The 22,865-nt window shown below is 46.3% G+C and overlaps 2 protein-coding genes across 2 annotated transcripts in view; one reads left to right on the forward strand and one right to left on the reverse strand.

The window, feature by feature from the left end:
• LOC134536268 (cyclic GMP-AMP synthase-like receptor) overlaps positions 1 to 22,865 on the forward strand; it is a 72,754-nt gene that overhangs the window by 13,880 nt on the left and 36,009 nt on the right. The gene's annotated exons all lie outside the window — the stretch shown is intronic.
• LOC134535677 (trypsin-1-like) lies at positions 3,416 to 21,112 on the reverse strand. Its single transcript, XM_063374873.1, has 7 exons — positions 21,040 to 21,112; positions 14,346 to 14,413; positions 13,442 to 13,548; positions 11,419 to 11,563; positions 9,892 to 10,005; positions 5,390 to 5,557; positions 3,416 to 3,640 (listed from the first exon to the last, which is right to left on the reverse strand). Exons 1-7 carry the CDS (start codon positions 21,083 to 21,085, stop codon positions 3,446 to 3,448), a joined length of 843 nt encoding a protein of 280 aa, XP_063230943.1. The 5' UTR covers positions 21,086 to 21,112; the 3' UTR covers positions 3,416 to 3,445.

Below are 22,865 nucleotides of genomic sequence, written 5' to 3' on the forward strand. Positions count from 1 at the left end.
AGGTGGACGGCCGAGCCCCTAGGTGGACGGCCGAGCTCCTAGGCGGACGGCCGAGCTCCTAGGTGGACGGCCGAGCTCCTAGGTGGATGGCCGAGCTCCTAGGTGGACGGCCGAGCTCCTAGGCGGACGGCCGATCTCCTAGGCGGACGGCCGAGCTCCTAGGCGGATGGCCGAGCTCCTAGGCGGACGGCCGAGCTCCTAGGCGGACGGCCGAGCTCATAGGCGGACGGCAGAGCTCCTAGGCGGACGGCCGAGCTCCTAGGCGGACGGCAGAGCTCCTAGGTGGACGGCCGAGCTCCTAGGCGGACGGCCGAGCTCCTAGGCGGACGGCCGAGCTCCTAGGTGGACGGCCGAGCTCCTAGGTGGATGGCCGAGCTCCTAGGCGGACGGCCGAGCTCCTAGGTGGACGGCCGAGCTCCTAGGTGGACGGCCGAGCTCCTAGGCGGACGGCCGAGCTCCTAGGCGGACGGCAGAGCTCCTAGGTGGACGGCCGAGCTCCTAGGCGGACGGCCGAGCTCCTAGGCGGACGGCCGAGCTCCTAGGCGGACGGCCGAGCTCCTAGGCGGACGGCCGAGCTCCTAGGTGGACGGCCGAGCTCCTAGGTGGATGGCCGAGCTCCTAGGCGGACGGCCGAGCTCCTAGGCGGACGGCCGAGCTCATAGGCGGACGGCAGAGCTCCTAGGCGGACGGCCGAGCTCCTAGGCGGACGGCAGAGCTCCTAGGTGGACGGCCGAGCTCCTAGGCGGACGGCCGAGCTCCTAGGTGGACGGCAGAGCTCCTAGGCGGACGGCAGAGCTCCTAGGTGGACGGCCGAGCTCCTAGGCGGATGGCCGAGCTCCTAGGTGGATGGCCGAGCTCCTAGGTGGACGGCAGAGCTCCTAGGTGGACGGCCGAGCTCATAGGCGGACGGCCGAGCTCCTACGCGGACGGCCGAGCTCCTAGGCGGACGGCCGAGCTCCTAGGCGGACGGCAGAGCTCCTAGGTGGACGGCCGAGCTCATAGGCGGACGGCCGAGCTCCTAGGCGGACGGCCGAGCTCCTAGGTGGACGGCAGAGCTCCTAGGCGGACGGCAGAGCTCCTAGGTGGACGGCCGAGCTCCTAGGCGGACGGCAGAGCTCCTAGGCGGACGGCCGAGCTCCTAGGTGGACGGCAGAGCTCCTAGGCGGACGGCCGAGCTCCTAGGTGGACGGCCGAGCTCCTAGGTGGACGGCCGAGCTCATAGGCGGACGGCCGAGCTCCTAGGCGGACGGCCGAGCTCCTAGGTGGACGGCCGAGCTCATAGGCGGACGGCAGAGCTCCTAGGCGGACGGCCGAGCTCCTAGGTGGACGGCCGAGCTCCTAGGCGGACGGCCGAGCTCCTAGGTGGACGGCAGAGCTCCTAGGCGGACGGCAGAGCTCCTAGGTGGACGGCCGAGCTCCTAGGCGGACGGCCGAGCTCCTAGGTGGACGGCAGAGCTCCTAGGCGGACGGCCCAGCTCCTAGGTGGATGGCCGAGCTCCTAGGCGGACGGCCGAGCTCCTAGGTGGATGGCCGAGCTCCTAGGCGGACGGCCGAGCTCCTAGGCATATGGCCCAGCTCCTAGGTGGATGGCCGAGCTCCTAGGCGGACGGCCGAGCTCCTAGGCGGACGGCCGAGCTCCTAGGCGGACGGCCGAGCTCCTAGGCGGACGGCCGAGCTCCTAGGCGGACGGCCGAGCTCCTAGGCGGACGGCCGAGCTCCTAGGTGGACGGCAGAGCTCCTAGGCGGACGGCAGAGCTCCTAGGTGGACGGCCGAGCTCCTAGGCGGACGGCCGAGCTCCTAGGTGGACGGCAGAGCTCCTAGGCGGACGGCCCAGCTCCTAGGTGGATGGCCGAGCTCCTAGGCGGACGGCCGAGCTCATAGGTGGATGGCCGACCTCCTAGGCGGACGGCCGAGCTCCTAGGCATATGGCCCAGCTCCTAGGTGGATGGCCGAGGTCCTAGGCGGACGGCCGAGCTCCTAGGCGGACGGCCGAGCTCCTAGGCGGACGGCCGAGCTCCTAGGCGGACGGCCGAGCTCCTAGGCGGACGGCCGATCTCCTAGGTGGACGGCAGAGCTCCTAGGCGGACGGCCCAGCTCCTAGGTGGATGGCCGAGCTCCTAGGCGGACGGCCGAGCTCCTAGGCGGACGGCCGAGCTCCTAGGTGGATGGCCGAGCTCCTAGGCGGACGGCCGAGCTCCTAGGTGGATGGCCGAGCTCCTAGGCGGACGGCCGAGCTCCTAGGCGGACGGCCGAGCTCCTAGGCGGACGGCCGAGCTCCTAGGTGGACGGCAGAGCTCCTAGGCGGACGGCCGAGCTCCTAGGCGGACGGCAGAGCTCCTAGGTGGACGGCCGAGCTCATAGGCGGACGGCCGAGCTCCTAGGTGGACGGCAGAGCTCCTAGGTGGACGGCCGAGCTCCTAGGTGGACGGCCGAGCTCCTAGGCGGACGGCCGAGCTCCTAGGCGGACGGCCGAGCTCCTAGGCGGACGGCAGAGCTCCTAGGCGGACGGCCGAGCTCATAGGCGGACGGCCGAGCTCCTAGGCGGACGGCCGAGCTCCTAGGCGGACGACCGAGCTCCTAGGCATATGGCCCAGCTCCTAGGTGGACGGCCGAGCTCCTAGGCGGACGGCCGAGCTCCTAAGCGGACGGCAGAGCTCCTAGGCGGACGGCAGAGCTCCTAGGTGGACGGCCGAGCTCATAGGCGGACGGCCGAGCTCCTAGGTGGACGGCAGAGCTCCTAGGTGGACGGCCGAGCTCCTAGGTGGACGGCCGAGCTCCTAGGCGGACGGCCGAGCTCCTAGGCGGACGGCCGAGCTCCTAGGCGGACGGCCGAGCTCCTAGGCGGACGGCCGAGCTCCTAGGCGGACGGCCGAGCTCCTAGGCGGACGGCCGAGCTCCTAGGCGGACGGACGAGCTCCTAGGCGGACGGCCGAGCTCCTAGGCGGACGGCCGAGCTCCTAGGCGGACGGCCGAGCTCCTAGGCGGACGGCAGAGCTCCTAGGCGGACGGCCGAGCTCCTAAGCGGACGGCAGAGCTCCTAGGCGGACGGCAGAGCTCCTAGGTGGACGGCCGAGCTCATAGGCGGACGGCCGAGCTCCTAGGTGGACGGCAGAGCTCCTAGGTGGACGGCCGAGCTCCTAGGCGGATGGCCGAGCTCCTAGGCGGACGGCCGAGCTCCTAGGCGGACGGCCGAGCTCCTAGGCGGACGGCCGAGCTCCTAGGCGGACGGCCGAGCTCCTAGGCGGACGGCCGAGCTCCTAGGCGGACGGCCGAGCTCCTAGGCGGACGGCCGAGCTCCTAGGCGGACGGCCGAGCTCCTAGGCGGACGGCCGAGCTCCTAGGCGGACGGCCGAGCTCCTAGGCGGACGGCCGAGCTCCTAGGCGGACGGCAGAGCTCCTAGGCGGACGGCAGAGCTCCTAGGCGGACGGCAGAGCTCCTAGGCTTTATGAGCTCACGGATGGCGATGTGGACGATGCGCCATCCAGCGTGATACCCGTCACTCCAGAGATCCAGGCGCTGAAGTAGCTGACGTTGGAGTAGACTCCAGGGAGGTCCTTCTCCGCGCATCCTCCGCCCTCGCTCCAGGACACGACGCCCACCTGGGTGTGGTCGTACACCAGCGGTCCTCCGGCGTCGTTCTGGACAGCAGGAGTGTTGGGTGAACGACAGGGTAGGAGGATAATAAATATCCTTTTTAAAAACATCTCTAAAGAGAAGTGTGTTGGTAGTTCCAAAGCCTAGGTGCCGGACTCAATGACATACTATATACATATATGCATATACATGAATAATATTATTATATTTTCTTAATAAATTTTAGAATTAATTTTAGACGTGACAACGTCTAATAAGTCGCTGCACGCACGAAAAAGTGTCCCGTTGCGCACATTGTACCGTTACGCTGTGTCCCGTTACGCACATTGTACGCTTGCGCCGCATCTACCTCTCTTCCACTCGATTGGAACAATAATCGATTTGACTTTTTCGAGGCACATTAAACTTCAAACACTCCCATCCGTTCCTACTTTTCCTGTCATCGTCCCATCCTTAACAGAATAACACAGATTGGAAGAAGTTATATAGCAAACATGTATAAAAGTTATATTTAAAATAATCTCTTCGTTAAAGTAATAAACATATTTGAATTAATGAGTGCAAATAAAAATTAATTTACCAATTAAATTGTAGATTTCATTTCACTCCTTCTTTGTATCCATACGAAACAGTGATAATTCAATAAAAATTATTCAATTTTATTCATAAAAGTATGCAATCATTTCATTAATGTTTTGTTATGACGTTGTCACGTTAAACTATCGTCCGTAAACCGACTTTACAGACAATAGATTTTTTTTGGTAAAAATGTGATGGTGGTCTCAAATTATAATCAGGTGTAAAATTTACAATCAAGCAATCACAATCTTGGTGTCACATTTCATTTGGGGCACGTGTAATTCAAGATGTCGGATGTGAAATAACAATCCAACACCACCCCCTGCAACCATGCATCGGACCAAAGAATGCATACTGCTCTAGAGGATTGTGACACTTTCTAAACTATGGCACAATGGTGTTCGAGTGGTCGCATCGGTCGCGTGTCACTTTCTACATTTGAAAATAAAAACTTAAAATGTATATGACCCGACAGTTAACTTTGTGTCTTTTAGAACGGAAATAAAGTGCTTTGTGTGTCAACAAGTATTCAACCAAATACGTTTCACAACGTAAAAAAAATATTACTTAAATAAATTTACTATCTCTAATGATCATTCGTTTAGGTACAGTCATGATAATGAAAGAATAAAGCAATGCATGCTTGATTTTATCACTAATGACTATTCGTTAGGATAGTCATCATCAATTTGTAAGAATAGTACCCCCATGCTTTTTTTCATTAAAATTAATGGTGTTTTGTTTATTACTTGATTCTTATTTTAAGCTTATTAAAAAATTATGTTATGCAGAGTTGTAGTTAATTCTATGGCTGTTGAACAAAACACATAAATTTAATGAATATCTTTTAATTTTTAGTTCATGAAAATACTAAATCATTTTTATTTTTAGTTTTAAGTTATTATTTTTTGTACTTTATAGTTCACATTGAACCTATACAAAACTCCCCCTCCTGCGTTTTCCTCTGCCATTTGTGAAGCCCTTGCCTGATATATTATTCTCTTGTGAGACACAATACAATATTTTCGCCAAAATACGTTCTGTGTGAACTGGCACATGTTAAGACTTGAAGAGTCACCCAGTAAGCACTGATATTTATAAAATGGACATTTCGTTCCCTTCTCGGGTGGGAGTGGGTAAGTCCGACCTCTGAATGCACCACAACCACTCTGACAAGCAAGCGCTCGTGGTGGACTTGAGGATCTGGTGCTCACCTCGCAGAAGCCTCTCCCCCCCTCCTTGGGCCCGGCGCAGAACTCGAAGTCCGTGATCACCTCCCCTCCGTCGAAGTCCTCGTAGTCGTCGAAGTCCTCGGCACATTCCTCGCGGCTCACGACGGGCACGGACACTTGGCGGATGAAGACGAAGTCGCTGCCGCCTTCCTGAAGAACCCTCAACGTCAACCTCTTGGTTGCCTGGCCGACACACACAGCTTGTCTGTCCAAGATAGGAGGTTATGAACCCTCACCGTCAACCTCTTGGTTGCCTGGCTGACAAGTAGCTTGTCTTTTCATGATAGGAGGTCAAGAACCCTCAACGTTAACCTCTTGGTTGCCTGGCCGACACGAAGCTTGTCTGCTCAAGATAGCAGGTCAAGAACCCTCAACGTCAACCTCTTGGTTGCCTGGCCGACACGAAGCTTGTCTTTTCATGATAGGAGATCAAGAACCCTCAACGTTAACCTCTTGTTTGCCTGGCCAACACAAAGCTTGTCTGCTCAAGATAGGAGGTCAAGAACCCTCATGTCAACCTCTTGGTTGCCTGGCCGATACGAAGCTTGTCTGTTCAAGATAGGAGGTCAAGAACCCTCAACGTCAACCTCTTGGTTGCCTGGCCGACACAAAGCTTGTCTGTTCAAGATAGGAGGTCAAGAACCCTCAACGTCAACCTCTTGGTTGCCTGGCCGATACGAAGCTTGTCTGTTCAAGATAGAAGGTCAAGAACCTTCAACGTCAACCTCTTGGTTGCCTGGCCGACACACAGCTTGTCTGTTCAAGATAGAAGGTCAAGAACCCTCAACGTCAACCTCTTGGTTGCCTGGCCGACAAGAAGCTTGTCTGTTCAAGATAGGAGGTCAAGAACCCTCAACGTCAACCTCTTGGTTGCCTGGCCGACACACAGCTTGTCTGTTCAAGATAGAAGGTCAAGAACCCTCAACGTCAACCTCTTGGTTGCCTGGCCGACACACAGCTTGTCTGTTCAAGATAGAAGGTCAAGAACCCTCAACGTCAACCTCTTGGTTGCCTGGCCGATACGAAGCTTGTCTGTTCAAGATAGGAGGTCAAGAACCCTCAACGTCAACCTCTTGGTTGCCTGGCCGACACACAGCTTGTCTGTTCAAGATAGGAGGTCAAGAACCCTCAACGTCAACCTCTTGGTTGCCTCGCCGACACACAGCTTGTCTGTTCAAGATAGGAGGTCAAGAACTCTCAACGTCAACAGCTTGGTTGCCTGGCCGACATACAGCTTGTCTGTTCAAGATAGGAGGTCAAGAACCCTCAACGTCAACCTCTTGGTTGCCTGACCGACACGAAGCTTGTCTGTTCAAGATAGGAGGTCAAGAACCCTCAACGTCAACCTCTTGGTTGCCTGGCCGACACGAAGCTTGTCCTCTTGGTTTCCTGGCCGATACGAAGCTTGTCTGTTCAAGATAGGAGGTCAAGAACCCTCAACGTCAACCTCTTGGTTGACTGGCCGACACACAGCTTGTCTGTTCAAGATAGGAGGTCAAGAACCCTCAACGTCAACCTCTTGGTTGCCTGGCCGACACGAAGCTTGTCTGTTCAAGATAGGAGGTCAAGAACCCTCAACGTCAACCTCTTGGTTGACTGGCCGACACGAAGCTTGTCTGTTCAAGATAGGAGGTCAAGAACCCTCAACGTCAACAGCTTGGTTGCCTGGCCGACAAGAAGCTTGTCTGTTCAAGATAGGAGGTCAAGAACCCTCAACGTCAACCTCTTGGTTGCCTGGCCGACACACAGCTTGTCTGTTCAAGATAGAAGGTCAAGAACCTTCAACATCAACCTCTTGGTTGCCTGGCCGACACACAGCTTGTCTGTTCAAGATAGAAGGTCAAGAACCCTCAATGTCAACCTCTTGGTTGCCTGGCCGACACAAAGCTTGTCTGTTCAAGATAGGAGGTCAAGAACCCTCAACGTCAACCTCTTGGTTGCCTGGCCGACACACAGCTTGTCTGTTCAAGATAGAAGGTCAAGAACCCTCAACGTCAACCTCTTGGTTGCCTGGCCGACACACAGCTTGTCTGTTCAAGATAGAAGGTCAAGAACCCTCAACGTCAACCTCTTGGTTGCCTGGCCGATACGAAGCTTGTCTGTTCAAGATAGGAGGTCAAGAACCCTCAACGTCAACCTCTTGGTTGCCTGGCCGACACACAGCTTGTCTGTTCAAGATAGGAGGTCAAGAACCCTTAACGTCAACCTCTTGGTTGCCCGGCCGACACACAGCTTGTCTGTTCAAGATAGAAGGTCAAGAACCCTCAACGTCAACAGCTTGGTTGCCTGGCCGACACACAGCTTGTCTGTTCAAGATAGGAGGTCAAGAACCCTCAACGTCAACCTCTTGGTTTCCTGACCGACACGAAGCTTGTCTGTTCAAGATAGGAGGTCAAGAACCCTCAACGTCAACCTCTTGGTTGCCTGGCCGACACGAAGCTTGTCTGTCCAAGATAGGAGGACAAGAACCCTCAACGTCAACCTCTTGATTGCCTGGCCGACACACTGCTCGTCTGTCCAAGATAGGAGGTCAAGAACCCTCAACGTCAACCTCTTGGTTGCCTGACCGACACGAAGCTTGTCTGTACAAGATAGGAGGTCAAGAACCCTCAACGTCAACCTCTTGGTTGCCTGGCCGACAAGAAGCTTGTCTGTTCAAGATAGGAGGTCAAGAACCCTCAACGTCAACCTCTTGGTTGCCTGGCCGATACGAAGCTTGTCTGTTCAAGATAGGAGGTCAAGAACCCTCAACGTCAACCTCTTGGTTGCCTGGCCGACACACAGCTTGTCTGTTCAAGATAGGAGGTCAAGAACCATCAACGTCAACCTTTTGGTTGCCTGGCCGACACACAGCTTGTCTGTTCAAGATAGGAGGTCAAGAACCCTTAACGTCAACCTCTTGGTTTCCTGGCCGATACGAAGCTTGTCTGTTCAAGATAGGAGGTCAAGAACCCTCAACGTCAACCTCTTGGTTGACTGGCCGACACACAGCTTGTCTGTTTAAGATAGGAGGTCAAGAACCCTCAACGTCAACCTCTTGGTTGCCTGGTTGACACACAGCTTGTCTGTTCAAGATAGGAGGTCAAGAACCCTCAACGTCAACCTCTTGGTTGCCTGGCCGACACGAAGCTTGTCTGTTCAAGATAGGAGGTCAAGAACCCTCAACGTCAACCTCTTGGTTGACTGGCCGACACGAAGCTTGTCTGTTCAAGATAGGAGGTCAAGAACCCTCAACGTCAACAGCTTGGTTGCTTGGCCGACAAGAAGCTTGTCTGTTCAAGATAGGAGGTCAAGAACCCTCAACGTCAACCTCTTGGTTGCCTGACCGACACGAAGCTTGTCTGTTCAAGATAGGAGGTCAAGAACCCTCAACGTCAACCTCTTGGTTGCCTGGCCGACACGAAGCTTGTCTGTCCAAGATAGGAGGTCAAGAACCCTCAACGTCAACCTCTTGGTTGCCTGGCCGACACACAGCTTGTCTGTTCAAGATAGGAGGTCGCTTTTCAGGCGAGCGCCTCGGCAGACATTCAGACTGTGACAGCTGAATGCTTTTGACACGTGATCAGCTATTATGGTGCTACACGTGTCTTGTTTGTTTTGTTTTCACTTCACAAATGGAAAGAATTAGAAAAGCAAACAGTGGGCATTATGATTCTTACACACACCGCTCTCCTGCGGAAATGGAATTCTCCTGCAATGTTCAACTGTCAAAGGTCTAAATGTTCTTTTAAGCTCTTCTCGAAAACATGGCCCCTGGTCTTAAACAGAGTTTATCGCCAGAGTGTAAGACCATATCCTGTCATTTCTTCAGCCATTGAAAAGGAACAAAGTGAAACTAGGACTGACATTGACGATGGTGTACTGCTTTCCACCCTAGCGCCCTGCATTCTGGAGCCAATATTTTTTTTCTTTTGGATACCAGGTAATTACTAAGCACGACAACTAACTAGACCAATGAGTTTCTCTGTATGCCCCCAACGTTCTGTGCACTATGGTTAGTTACATTCCAGCAAAGCATTTGCCTCATGACATGGAAGATATCAACTAGAACAGCGGTTCCCAAACAGTGGATCGCGACCCACTATTGGGTCGCGGAAGGGTTACAGGTGGGTCACGACTCGATCCTAAAACTATCAGAAATCATCGAATAAACCATCATAAAAGATAAGAAGAGTCGAAACAAATCGAATTGTGTGCAAACACATATCTATTGTTAAATAAATAACTAATTTGCTACAAGGAGCTCAAATTTTGTCAACCATTTTCCAATCAGAACACAAATGGTTTATCACTGATCAATCGGTATCTTAAAAAAGGCATTAGTATGTATATATATGCAATATTTGATGGTAAATTATGCATACATAAGGAAGGGATACGATACAAATAAGGCTTTTTACTCCACCATGGACCGATAGACCGTGGAGGTATTCCTCTAAGCTGGAAAAGTTTGGGAACCACTGAACTAGGATATATGTACTAACCTGATCAGCTCCCCAGCCGACAAGAGTGGCACAAGCACCAGAGGGGATGACGTAGCCCGGCGGTGCCAACATCACAGGTTGGATTCTGATGCTGTACAGGAATGGAATCGCAACCTGCAACCGTCCACATGTTAACATCAGTTGCTAGGAACATTCATGTACATGCTTTGTACAATGTTTGTAATAATATTACTTAGGAGCCTATGTGGTTCGAACTGAATGTTTTAACTAAAAAACCATAATTTGCGATCTGTTCCGCACTATTAAACAAAAGTGGTCTCTATATCAACAATTTCTTTTTCTCGGTGTGATCCCCAGCATGAAATGTTTGCAGTATTCCATGAAGGGTGCATGTCCATGTCATACAGAGGTGCCACGATGAAGCAAGCAGTAACATATGAGAAAATATCAGAGCCAAACAAAAAAACATTCGTGCGTGTACCCAGTGGCGGATTTACAAGTTTTCAAGGAATAGGCTTTAAAGTTTTTGCCGCCCTTGCTTCTACAATTTTCATGTCCTAGATAATTTTTACAATCCAACAATTTCGTTGAAATTGCACATGAAATAATTTTTGGGTTTATTTTTGAGCTAATCAAAGCTCAATAATGTACGATTAATAAGGCGGGGTAATGCATGCTACTTACACAATAATGTACATTTGGTAAACGTGAAAAATAATCTTTATTGCGCTTACAAACAGTTAAAAATAATCAACTCAGTCAAGTTATAAAAGTTCGTTACGATACCTTTATGCGCGATTTTTTGTTGGCAAAATCATCGATGGTATCGTCGTAAGTAATCTTGTTCATTATATACAAACCATCCAGTTCGCAAACTCCAATCAGTAGGAGGACTGGCATGTATGGGTTGATAGTGGGAAGAGAGAAATACGCTCTTTTCGATCATTCAAAGTGTGGGCAGAGGGCGCAGAGGCTGATCACTGGTTGGGGGGGGGGGGGGGGGGGCGAACTAGCTGTTTTACTCTAGAATATGGAAGTTTGCTACACGGATTCACGGAACGTACAATGAAAAGGGAGAGGGGATAGTCATCGGCAAAATTTGTTGCAGACTTCTATCTGTAAAACATCAGAAAACAGAAAACAGGCATGCAGAAATCTTTTTGATTTCTATGAGGTAGCAAAAAAAAATTTGGTCCACAAATCTGCCGCCCTAGGCTCAAGCCTACTCAGCCTGCTGGTAAATCCGCCACTGCGTGTACCTGCAGACGCCAAGGAAAGTCCGGTTGGCAGGACTGAGATTCGTACCCGCGTCGTCCCGAAAGTGAGGGAAGTGTTCCACCACTACGCCATTTCTTGCGCCAGTTGAGGTGTGGCCTCGATGTCAAAAGTGGGGCATAGAACACTCCCATGCCAATCATTCAATCACTCCTTTATCATTTACCAACACACATTGATTTTTTTAAAGCGAAACTTTCATCCGAATGAGGAAAGAAAGCCAGGACAGTTGCAGTTATATATTAAAATATATATGATTGGATTAATTTAATAAATAAGATGTTTCCTTACCTTAAGTAAACCAATATTGTACATTGGCACTCGGTTGTAGTAATACCTCGGATGGATGACTACATCAGATAAGGAGTGTATTTTCCCTTGGTTGTTGTTGGGCTTCCCCACTCTCACCGCCAGATTAGTCCAGTTTTCTCTGAAACTGAAAGAAAAAAAGTAAATATTATTTATACAGCTATATAAATCTGATTTACAATGTGGGTTGCCCAAGTCCATGACGTTTCCCATCAGGTAACAAATCACGCAATCCATCAAATAGTGGGGACAGTTACATTTCTAAAATAAATCATGGACTTCATCCACAAAACTTTAATTTTAATCAAAACTTATTTCAAAGGAGAAAAGTCGATACGCATTTGCTGTATCCAAAAACTTCCTTAAAGAGCCCTTTAGTGAAAAAAAAAAGAAAAAGAAAAAAAACACCTTGAAAAGTCTTTCTTCAAGAATTTCAACCATTTTTTTGTTGACCTCCAGAATATTTAAAATTATCCTTAAAGAATTTTCGTTGCAGCCTTTCGTGAAAGGACGAGTCCTTGAAGGGTCCGCGGCTCTCTCGCTTGCCAGAAAGTTGACGACATTCTGTTACTTGGCCAGCCAACTGCTGTCTACGACATTTCATGTCCGTCTTTTAGTGTCAAACGATCAACCTGAACGCGTAAAAATTAAAAATTGCCTGAAAGTAACGTGTGAAAATTTTTTAACGCAAATACCCACATACACACATACTAATGTATATACACATATATTATGCATGTAGTATTTGTTGATTCGCCAGTTTTTGGAAGTGTCAAAAGAATTCGGATAGCCTAGCTACCCTCTGAATGAAGCTTTGGAAAGGCTGCGTCAGTAAAAGAACACATCTGGAATAATAGGGAACAGCAACTTGTATTGTGTGCAATCAGCGGACAATGTGAAGTGAACGAACCCCGCTAACAGCACTACATTGCTCTGAGACATGGCTGGCTGTTAGCCGGGTGGGAAACGATAGCAACACACAACCCCCCCCCCCCCCCCCTTTTTCGACAGAAATCCAGTACATACCGCCCAGAACAAATAATATTATAGAAAATAAAATCTATTTATTTATATATATATTTGCTTATAGCACAATTTTTATATCAGGTAACCCGTATTTTAAAAAAAAAATTAAAAATATATTTCAGTCATCGAGTTTTGAACCACGTTCATTTAGCTTATTACCCGCGCACTATAAACTTTACACCACAAAGACAGAGAGGCATATGAGGAGAATATGTATTATAAAAGATGTAATACCAGAACGTTAGGATTTTTAAAACTTGAAATTACTCTTTACTATGACTATTTCAGTTTACCAAAATACATTCCAGAGTAGATTTACTGACACGAAGTTTTATTTGGCACGTAAATATGTTTGTTAAATCCCTTAATTTTTAAGGAAGTGACTGAATATAACTAGGTTTATGTTCATGCATGTGGGTTTGCCGTCTTCCTGTGAAAATTTCGTTGTATGATGCATGCGCATCGTATAAATCACTCTCATAATAATTCCCAGGGCCGGATTTAGAGGTCTGGAGGCCTCGGGGCAACAGAGGAGCGGAGGCCCCCTGGGACCAAATTATTTTCCAAGTAAAATGAACAATTTTTTTCAGTCGAGTTTTCCAATAAATAATTTATTGTGAAATCAAGTAGATTCTCTTAGTATTTAAAAAAACATACATAAATATAATCGGAGACAAGAATTATATGAAATTAAATTTTAGTGTTAAAGAATATTTCTGTTAATATTTAACAATGATATAATCATGTATGTACAAAGTACTGTAATTAAAGGTAAAACAGTGAAAAAAGAATATCAAAAATAAGATGTTTACTAGTGTTTTCTTGTCGGAATTTGAAAGATTTTTTTCCGAAGTCTCTATTGTGGTTTGAGGGGGCCCTCCGTTTGTGGAGGCCCCGGGGGTTTCGCCCCGGTTGCCTTCCCCTAGATCCGGCCATAGCGCGCCTGAAGAAGAATAGTTGGAGTGCAGTGATGGACTACCCGACCACGCAGTGCGCCGAGGTCAGAACCCAGGACTCTGAGACTACCGAGCCGCCGCAGATGTGCTTCTCGTACTTCCCTGCGTAGAAGGTGTCTCGTACCGACACCTGGAACAAAACCACAGAACAAATTACATAACTCATTACAAAAATCAAAAGTTGTAATGAAATTTAGAATGCGTTGAAATTTATAGTTAACAATCATAAAATTCCTTCTTTGCTTCGAAAACAACAGAGGAGAATGGTATGTGTGTATATATCAGTTACATTCGCAGTTATTTCTACAGAGGAAGTAGGGTGTGGAGGAGTGTGGAGGGGTGTGGAGTGGTGTTGAGGGGTGTTGAGGGGTGTGGAGTGGTGTGGAGTGGTGTGGAGTGGTGTAGTGGGGTGTGGAGTGTTGTGGAGGGGTGTGGAGTGGTGTGGAGTGGTGTTGAGGGGTGTTGAGGGGTGTGGAGTGGTGTGGAGTGGTGTAGTGGGGTGTGGAGTGGTGTGGAGAAAGTGGGGACGTACCTGCGAAGGCGGACGAGCGGGAAAGCAGAGAAACAGCACGGGCGTAAGGGCATGAGGATAAAGGTCCGTGCGAGGGACGAGTGAGCGATGCAAGGGAAAAGAAAAAGTTTTGTTTCGTCCAGAAAAAATGTTTTCCGTCAATACAGACCCGTGCCAATACTTACAGTTGAAAACAAAATAGTTTGGAGCGTACGAAAAATTCAATTTCTGGAGAGTGGGGGTGGGGGAACAAATTTGCCCGCTGTCTGCTTAAAAAATTATTTTTTTTTCTTCCTTTTTTTAAAGAATGATAGATGGTTTTAGGATTTCAGGGGGATATCCCCCCCCCCCTCGCTTTACCCTCAGCGTAAGCCTTCGACTACCCCTGCTTCCTGCTGTCATGTCACGTTACTCACTGCGTATGGGTACTCTTCTATCGTAGTTTCGTTTCCTCCGACTATTTTCTCGTCAGCTACGGCATTTCCTGCAAAAAAAATATATGTAACTTATATGAAGGTAGCGTTTTAGTCCAAACCTAGTGTTTAGAGCTAGAATAAATGAGCCTGAGAAAAGTTTAACTTTCAAGGCAACATTTTCCTCCATACTAAACATAGCATAATATAGGCGTTATTTTAACACATAATCTACCAGACGAGATGCGCTACGGCACACATTCTAACAACCGGTTCCTCATACTAGTTTCTGTTTTTCACGCTTCTCGAAATTCACTCCAAGAAGAACCTTAGAATATTTCCTAAAACAACCTTGGCCGATCTCCAGTAGTTAACTTTTCTGTGGCTTTAAAACTAAATAAATAAATATTTATACAATATTTTCATACTTGTAAGCACACACATATTTTACATAAACACACTCTTTTAATATCTAACATTTATTTCAAAATAACTTTACCATCAACAGTGCAAGCTTTTACATATATTTTTTTCTATTCTATCTATACTAATATTATAAAGCTGAAGAGTTTGTTTGTTTGAACGCGCTAATCTCAGGAACCACTGGTCCGATTTGAAAAATTCTTTCAGTGTTGGATAGTACATTTATCGAGGAAGGCTATAGGCTACATTATATTATCAATAACATTAGGGATCCTTACTAAAAGTCCAATTTAGAATCAAATGCGTTGGAGGGGGTTAGATACAACATGCAGTACACGTACGAAGTGTGTGTTGACAATGCCGCAGGTGCTATAAGTTTATTTCCTATTGCGTATTAACATTGTTGCCACGCACTAGATGCCTTATCATTCTTAATCTTCCCATACAAGTAAAAAACACCCGTGTGATATTAACAACGAAGCAATCAGTACCCTCATAAGAGTTCAATTAGTCTTTAAATACTTTGACGTCGACCCAAGTGTCGCCCTAATTTCCGCAGTCCGTTATGTTGTGCCAACGCCTTCTCCTGCCCGTGGCAGAGGCATGTAGTGTAGCGCGAACAAAGTGCAGTGTCAGTGCAAGGTGCAACGCGACGATCGGCCGCGAGCCGGAAGTGCAATAGCCGCCCGCGCGGCTATTCTGAGGGAGTTATGGAATCAGTGTATTTTCCCCTCCTGGGACCAATTAGTTACGTGAAACTATTAATTATATTATATTTAAAATACATTTTATAAACCATCCTTCCTGTAATGTTTGATAAGTCATTTTGTTTAATTGTTGTTGACCGCGCGACAAGGCCGCAGTTCGAGCCCAGACCGCCTGCCGCGCTCCGCACGGTTCGCGCGCGAAGTTCCGGCGGGGAGAGAGCAGTTCTCGCGCGAGGCTCTCGGAGTTGGACGCGCCTCATCCCTCAACCATCGGGGATCCGTCATTAACTACCGGTCCATTCGAACTCGTTCGCATTGTCATTGAATCCCGCCCCGAATTTCGGTGATATGAAGTCTGCCGTGTAACGGAGTAGTGAAAGAGTTCACCGCGTCCGCGTGATCGGTGCGAGGGAGCGAAACTGTAAATATTCAGTGTCTTAGTGTATCTCTATGCGTAATCCGTATGGTCAGTAATTGTACTGTGTGATTCGTGTTGTGTAGGCTAGTCTGTAAACACCTTTTAGTTCGTGCTCATGTAAACCGGGCGTCCCGCACCGGGAATACTATCGTCGTGTACCGGATCACCGATTGGTCAGGAAATGTACAGTGTGACTCGTGTTGTGTAGGCCGGATTGCAAACATCTGTGCGTTCGGAATCAACCAGAAAACGACCACTAATGTGTTAGAGCCGTGCCCATGCACTCGCAGACGGAAAGGGCTAGGATTGTGACAGCGCCATGTACTAAGGGGAAGGTGTAATTAAATCACAACAAAGTTAACTCATAAACTCTTCATTTCGTCGCCACTGTCTCCCGCCACATGGCCAAGAACCCGTTCAGAGCTAGTCGGACATAACAAACCATACAGGAGATAGTTCAGGTGTCAACAACTTTTTATCACTTTAAATCGCAAACCTAAACTATTGTTTTTTTTTTTCCTCTCTCTGTGGTTAATTTGTTTTTTATTGCCCTTTTTTTTCAAGTATATATATTTTACAGACTTGAAACTTCACAGTAATGTTCCTTATGTTACGCAGAATGACATTTTCCGAAAATTAGATCCCATGGGTGGTTAAAACCAGGCAACAATGGGTACTTTGTCTGCATGAGAACAGGATTTTGCATTGTTCATGCCTTCTCCGTCTCCATGGCAACGGGCATCGCGCGGCAGTGGCGTACCCACAAGGAGGGGCATGTATAATGAGCGGTGCAAGAGTGATCTGCCTGTAGACTGCCGTAGCGAAGTACGGGTACATCAGTTGTACGTTGCGTGCACGAGTCGGGAAACCATCGGTGCTATTCATTTTCTCTCCGGTACATTATACAGAATTGTAATAAATTTTTACTGAATTTTTTTTTATTTACCATTACTGTAAATGGGAGATGTGGCTTAATTTTTTTCCATTAGTATAGCCATGCGAAGCCGGGTCGGGCAGCTATATTTCTATATAATTATTGTATAGCCGGACTGTTATTGATGTGTATCAGTGTGACATGTGTTTTTGTTGTTATTTTATGTCATATTTCGTTTATAGGTACTGTAAGGCACAAAAAACTTAATTTCAATTTGATCTGACAGTTTTAATGAAGCAGAATAATATGCTAAGCATAGTAATATTTTATTTTCTAATATAAACAATACTTAAATTTCAGCAGAGTTTATTTTTGAAAGACTGCAAGCCTGTGCAAAGCCCACCAACATTCGATGTACGAGCCTATGTCTCCCCTAGAGCGCCTGTGCTGCTTGACCTGTGCTAACAAACTACAATATTTTCCTCGAATTTCAGCATCTTAAAAATACATTTTGTAGACTTTAAATAATTAATATGGTCATTAAAAACCTTAATATTTGTGTTTTTTTTTTTTTGTGTTCTATCATCCTAATAATGAAAACATTACATAAGAAAACCCTTGAATATTTGCGTTGGAATTGCACTCATTAAATAATTATCTACAATTACTCCAATTATGCCAGTGTGCAAAATGTAAATTCTATGAAGCTAGTTATATTACGATTTTACGAGTGAGGTCGTTTTCCTCATTCCGTAAAATGTATAAGAAATTTTGGCAGAATTCCCCTTCGTCCTTTTTTGTTATGGCAGTTTTCCTCCGTCAAAACAGGTGGAAAGGTGCCATAATGGAAAACTACGATTTTTTTTTTTTTTTACAAATTGTCGTAATAAGAATACAGTGCTGCTCCCTATAACACATTTTTGGAAACACTTGTTTCTGCTAGTGCACGATCTCTGCGGTGATTTGTGATTGCAACTATGACAGCCAGAAGTGTTATCTGTAGGCTTTAAAGTTAACCTGAGAAACAGCTAGAGGGTTGACAGCGCTACCTACCGAGTATTCTATACACTACTTCAAGAGCAATGCTGCTGTACTCATTCCATTGAGTGTATAAGAAAATAATTCCGATTCGTTATGGCAGTTTTCCGTTATCGTACTTTCCCGCCTTTTTCAAAGAGGCCAGGCGGAATACTGTCATTATGGTAGTTTTACAGTATGGCAGTCTTCCGCGCCCCCCTTAGTTCTTGGTGGTGGAACTATGTATGTGCCTTCAACATGTAACACCCCTCGTGTCCTTGTTATTAATATTGACAAGATGTCGACAAAACAGGCCTTGGAAGTGGCGGGCAGAAAAGAAGAATTAAGAACAAAATTTAAACATCAGAGGCGGACACGGGGTGGGTCCAAAGAAAATTTGTAAACCCCCTATCAAGACTTGGGAGTTTAGTGTGGATCGTTATTTCCTTAAGTAATAAAAACAAACAGTTACGTTTATAGGCATCCTTTTATTTAAGGTCAAAATTTGTTTTCAAGATTTTCTGTTACAAGCTATAAAGAGAAAACACTTCTATCATTTAACCATTATTAAAGAGAGCTCAATCTACCTAATCATTTGCCGACCCGGGCCGCGAATAGAAAATTATTTTTCCAACCCATCATTCTTAAAAAAACCATAAAATTTTAACATTTTACAATAATCTGTAATCATCATATTATCTTATCATTGGTTAATTATAACCATTTCACCTATACAATTTCGAGATGGCTGAAGAGACCAAAACTATTAAACTGGTTAGAATCTAATATCTGAAATTACATTTGGAAATTTACAAAATAAAACTTTCACTGGCACTCGCTCTCACGAACTGAAGATTTTCTGGCGGTTCGTAGCTGATGGCGAAAAGGCCGGGGGTGAGAGCTTCCACTGGCGAAACCACCAATTCAAAATTGGAGGTCGCCGGGCTTCCTTAGTTCCCCATGATGGTTTCTTTCTCTTTGGGGGGGGGGGGGTCTAGGACCCTGTCTGTGGACAGACCAAACCAAAATAAATTAGATCTGCACCACAGACAGAACAAGGTCGGGTCAGAAAACGACCGCAAGAGAGACAAAGTTCAAAGGACCGAAGAGAGAACTTACCAAAACAGGGTAGTAGTTGTTGTTAGGCACAGCCATGTTGCCTGGTCGGAAGATGGAGGGCGATGCGCGGCCGACGTCGCGGTTAAAAGAAAAAAATATATGCGGCACCAGACAAGAAATTTTGTCCGCGGAGAAACTAGTATTACTACGTAGAGGCTATGCTGAGATGACTAAAATTAAAAACCAAAAGGTAAATAGGGAAACATCCCTTTTCTGATCGGACTACATCTTAGTACTGTTGCTCGGCGTCAGATTTGATTTAACTTGACGGAGCCCGACACGCGATCAGCGGACTACCGACGCGGTCGTTCCAGAGTGCAGAGCAAGAGTCCAGTCACATCCTCGCCGCGTCGCTAATTAAAAAAAGGTCTTCGTCCTAGAGGGTGGAAGGGCGTCGGAAACCTTCGGCAACTCTCGCGTCCGGCCCGAAGTGAACTATCGTAAAAGACTTCCCTCTGTCGGAGTTTGCACGCACTAAGGTCGACCAGGGGCGAGTCGCGGTTCAGTCGACTTAAAAGAAAATACACCCTTATGTAACCAATCTATATGGAAAATAAAATTATTTCCAAAATTAATTTTAAAATTATGATAAAATTTAAAAAAACTTGCCAAAATACCTAATTTCCGGCACAAACACACCGTAAACACTTGTGATGAGATCGCACGCGGATGAATACTAGACATGTTTTGCAATGGCGGAGAAGCGAGCTACGATATTTATCGTTAGAAAATATCGGAAAACATTTGTGCATAAATCTTGGGTATTTATAAAATGGTCAAAAACAGTGTATGCACTAAATATTTATTTATTGATATTTGTCTCATTCACCAAAAGTGTTTGTTCAAAATATGACATAACTAAAGCGGCTTAAGCATGATCTTGCGATTTCAAGCAGATTTCGTCACTTAGTTGTCTGGCAAACTCTTAACCAACGAACTCCTTTTTTCCCCGTCTTGTAAGCATAATGAAACTACAAGGAAAGTGATAATACAAAATGTACGTGCAATATTTGCCATGTCAACCAGACGCACCTAATGTGCTCTACTGATTCAGTCCAGTTTCAGGCGGGACAATGTTATCTTTAGTATGAGCGTAATCAGAAATACTTTTGCTTGCCTACTTTATCTCTAACGCATGTTTATTTTCGGTCGAAGCAATAACGCAAATGGTCAGTTTTCTGAGCTTATTTTCTCTTGTCAATTCTCCTTCCCTGCCATTTTAACTCCTTGGAAAATATATTTATAGAGCGGTTCTATTATCTACATAAATAAAAATGTAAATGACCTTCCGTTCAAATTCTTAAATCTCCGAAAAGTCCTTCGTCGATTGCTTTCAAATTTTGACACAACGCTGCATTCGAATACGCGCGTGTTTTTACATACCTATGTCACACATGTGACAGGTAAAAATATAGTTAAGTAAAGACATGGAGAGATAGAAAGATGCTTTGTATATATATATATATATATATATATATATATATATATATATATACTTCAAAAAAAATACAAAAAAAAATTGATTTGAGATATTGCAACACATGCCGGGCATTAGCTAATAGCAAAAATAAAAATACAATGATCGTAAACCTGATTACCTACTTAATGGTTTGCCCTATTGGTTCTTACAGCACCCAGTGAACCAAACTTACAATTAATCACAGAAAACACATGATTTTTTTTTACGTAAAAGTGCACTCGACGCCACACCAATTGAACATGTATTTCTTTTTTTTTTTTCAGTGTTTTACTTATGATGCTTGTCTCAGATTAAAAGTGAACTTATATTTACGTCATCGACTGAATACATAGGCCAAATACGTATGATAGTTCGTACACGGATACGAGTATTGTAATTTAAATGAAGTATCAGTTACTTCCTCTTCCCTTAGAATTCTGTAAAAAAAAAAAAATCCAAAAAATCAACACTACGTGATAACATGTACATTTACCTTATTTATACGGTCGTTACTAGCTACGTCAAACTTCCATGTTTGGGGCTGAAACCAGATTTATCTCTATCACACTTTGTTTTCTCACGCAAATCACAATGTTTTATATCACGGGGAAAAAAAATTAAAAATTAAACAATACCTATAGAAAAAAATTTATATTATATTATTTAAATGGGTTACTTACCAATAATGATTGCCAACACTATTACAAACACTTTGTGTGCAGACATAATCGAGTTTCTGAGATTGTTTGTTCCGTGTCCCACAGACAGTACCGTAACACAGAATAAGAGTTACCCTTGATTGCCAAGTGGAGTGAAGGCTTAGGTGATGCGATAACAATCACAATATAGCCTGTCATTGAGAGCGATAAGTTCCCAGTCTAACAATATGATGATAAAGTCTCGAACATGTGCCATTCATTCCAAGCAAATAATGGCTCGATTTTTTTTCCAGTTAATCGAGTTAAAACAGTAAAAACTTCAATTTGAATCAGGGTACTGATGGAACACACGTACAAATGAGATGGAAAATGTACGTAGGCTACCTCATATCGATTATTTTTTAATGTGTGGTTGAATCAGTATATTTTATAGTATTTTTCAGTCCTATTTAATAAGTCAGGAAACAATTATTTAGAACTAATACACACACACATATTACGGATATATCATAGTGAACATAGGCATTTTTATTGACGTAAAAATAAATTAAAATATTTTCATCCCCAAAGTTTGCCTAAAGTTGACGTCGTCCCGACCATGGCCTCTAAGCCCATGCTACGCACCACTAATACCAGAGCCCGTTTTCGGAACGCACCCCTAGCCCAGCGGGAATGAGTCAGGCGAGCGCCTCGGGCGTGACTCCACTAGATTCAAATAAACTTCAAGGCACAAAACCCCAGGGGCTCGACCCCATAAAACAATTAAGGAACAAGACATTAGGACACAATTATAAATTCACAGGCATTAAACAAGTGCGTCGTAGCTACTCCATGCGAGCACCGCACACACGGGGTAGGCAACGAACCTCATTACCAGTCACCGCGGCCATTGGCCTTAATTAAAGTGCCCGTGACAATGATCGAGTCAGATTAGGAGAAATCCAACTAAAACAGTTCACAGTGAGACAATATGTTAATAAATTTACGGTCGCCAACTTGATGCCACAATTCAAATAATTAAATACTATAAAACAGTTGTTTAGCCTTAAGCGCCCAATAACCAGGTGCTACCCTTTAATTGAGCACCTGGAACGTGTTTTTAGCTTATAATAGAGCAAATTAAGTTGATATAAGTTTTTGGCGCCGACTCACAAAGGAGGTGAAAGTTTCCCTCCCTTGCGAGGCGGCCATGTTCGGCAGTCTTCAACCACTCAGCGCCGGGTTAACGTGTGTCCGTGAGCAGCCTTCAATTTTGTTCCACCGATCGTTAACTCTGCACTTGATTTAATAACCAAACCTTTTTAATTCATTGCTGCTCACATAGACTCGGCGTGTATTTCGCGGACCCAGGCTTATCTCGACCGTTTCCTTGGTGATTCCGCACCGCGTCGTGGACCACGCAATTTACGGCACTGGCCGACTCCAGCCAACTCGTTTTCGTTAAGATCGCCGCGCATACGCCTGCCTGCTACAACTCACGTAAGTGTAGAATAGAATTTAGGATCACGCTCATTGAGCCCTCCTAAGACAATTAACTTTCGGCGCTGGCCGTCTCCGGCGAACTAGTAATCACGTTCCCGCGAGACTGCAATGGCAAATTCACAGTGTTATGTTAGTGTCATGTTTTGTTTTGTCATCAGTGTGTTAGTGTAATTGTAGAATGGCTCAAACATTGCATAGCGCATTATCAGAGTTTTTGTAGCGGTTCTGCCACCGCGTAGTGTATGTGTAGGTAGTACAGCGCACCCATGCGTACCACCGGAGAAGTCTGTGGATTAAAGCCCATTTAATATAAACTGTGTCGTCTACAATTATTCCGCACCATTCCGTCCTCCACACGGCCGAGC

This window comes from Bacillus rossius, chromosome 10 (assembly GCF_032445375.1).
Source record: "Bacillus rossius redtenbacheri isolate Brsri chromosome 10, Brsri_v3, whole genome shotgun sequence".
NCBI lineage: Eukaryota > Metazoa > Arthropoda > Insecta > Phasmatodea > Bacillidae > Bacillus > Bacillus rossius.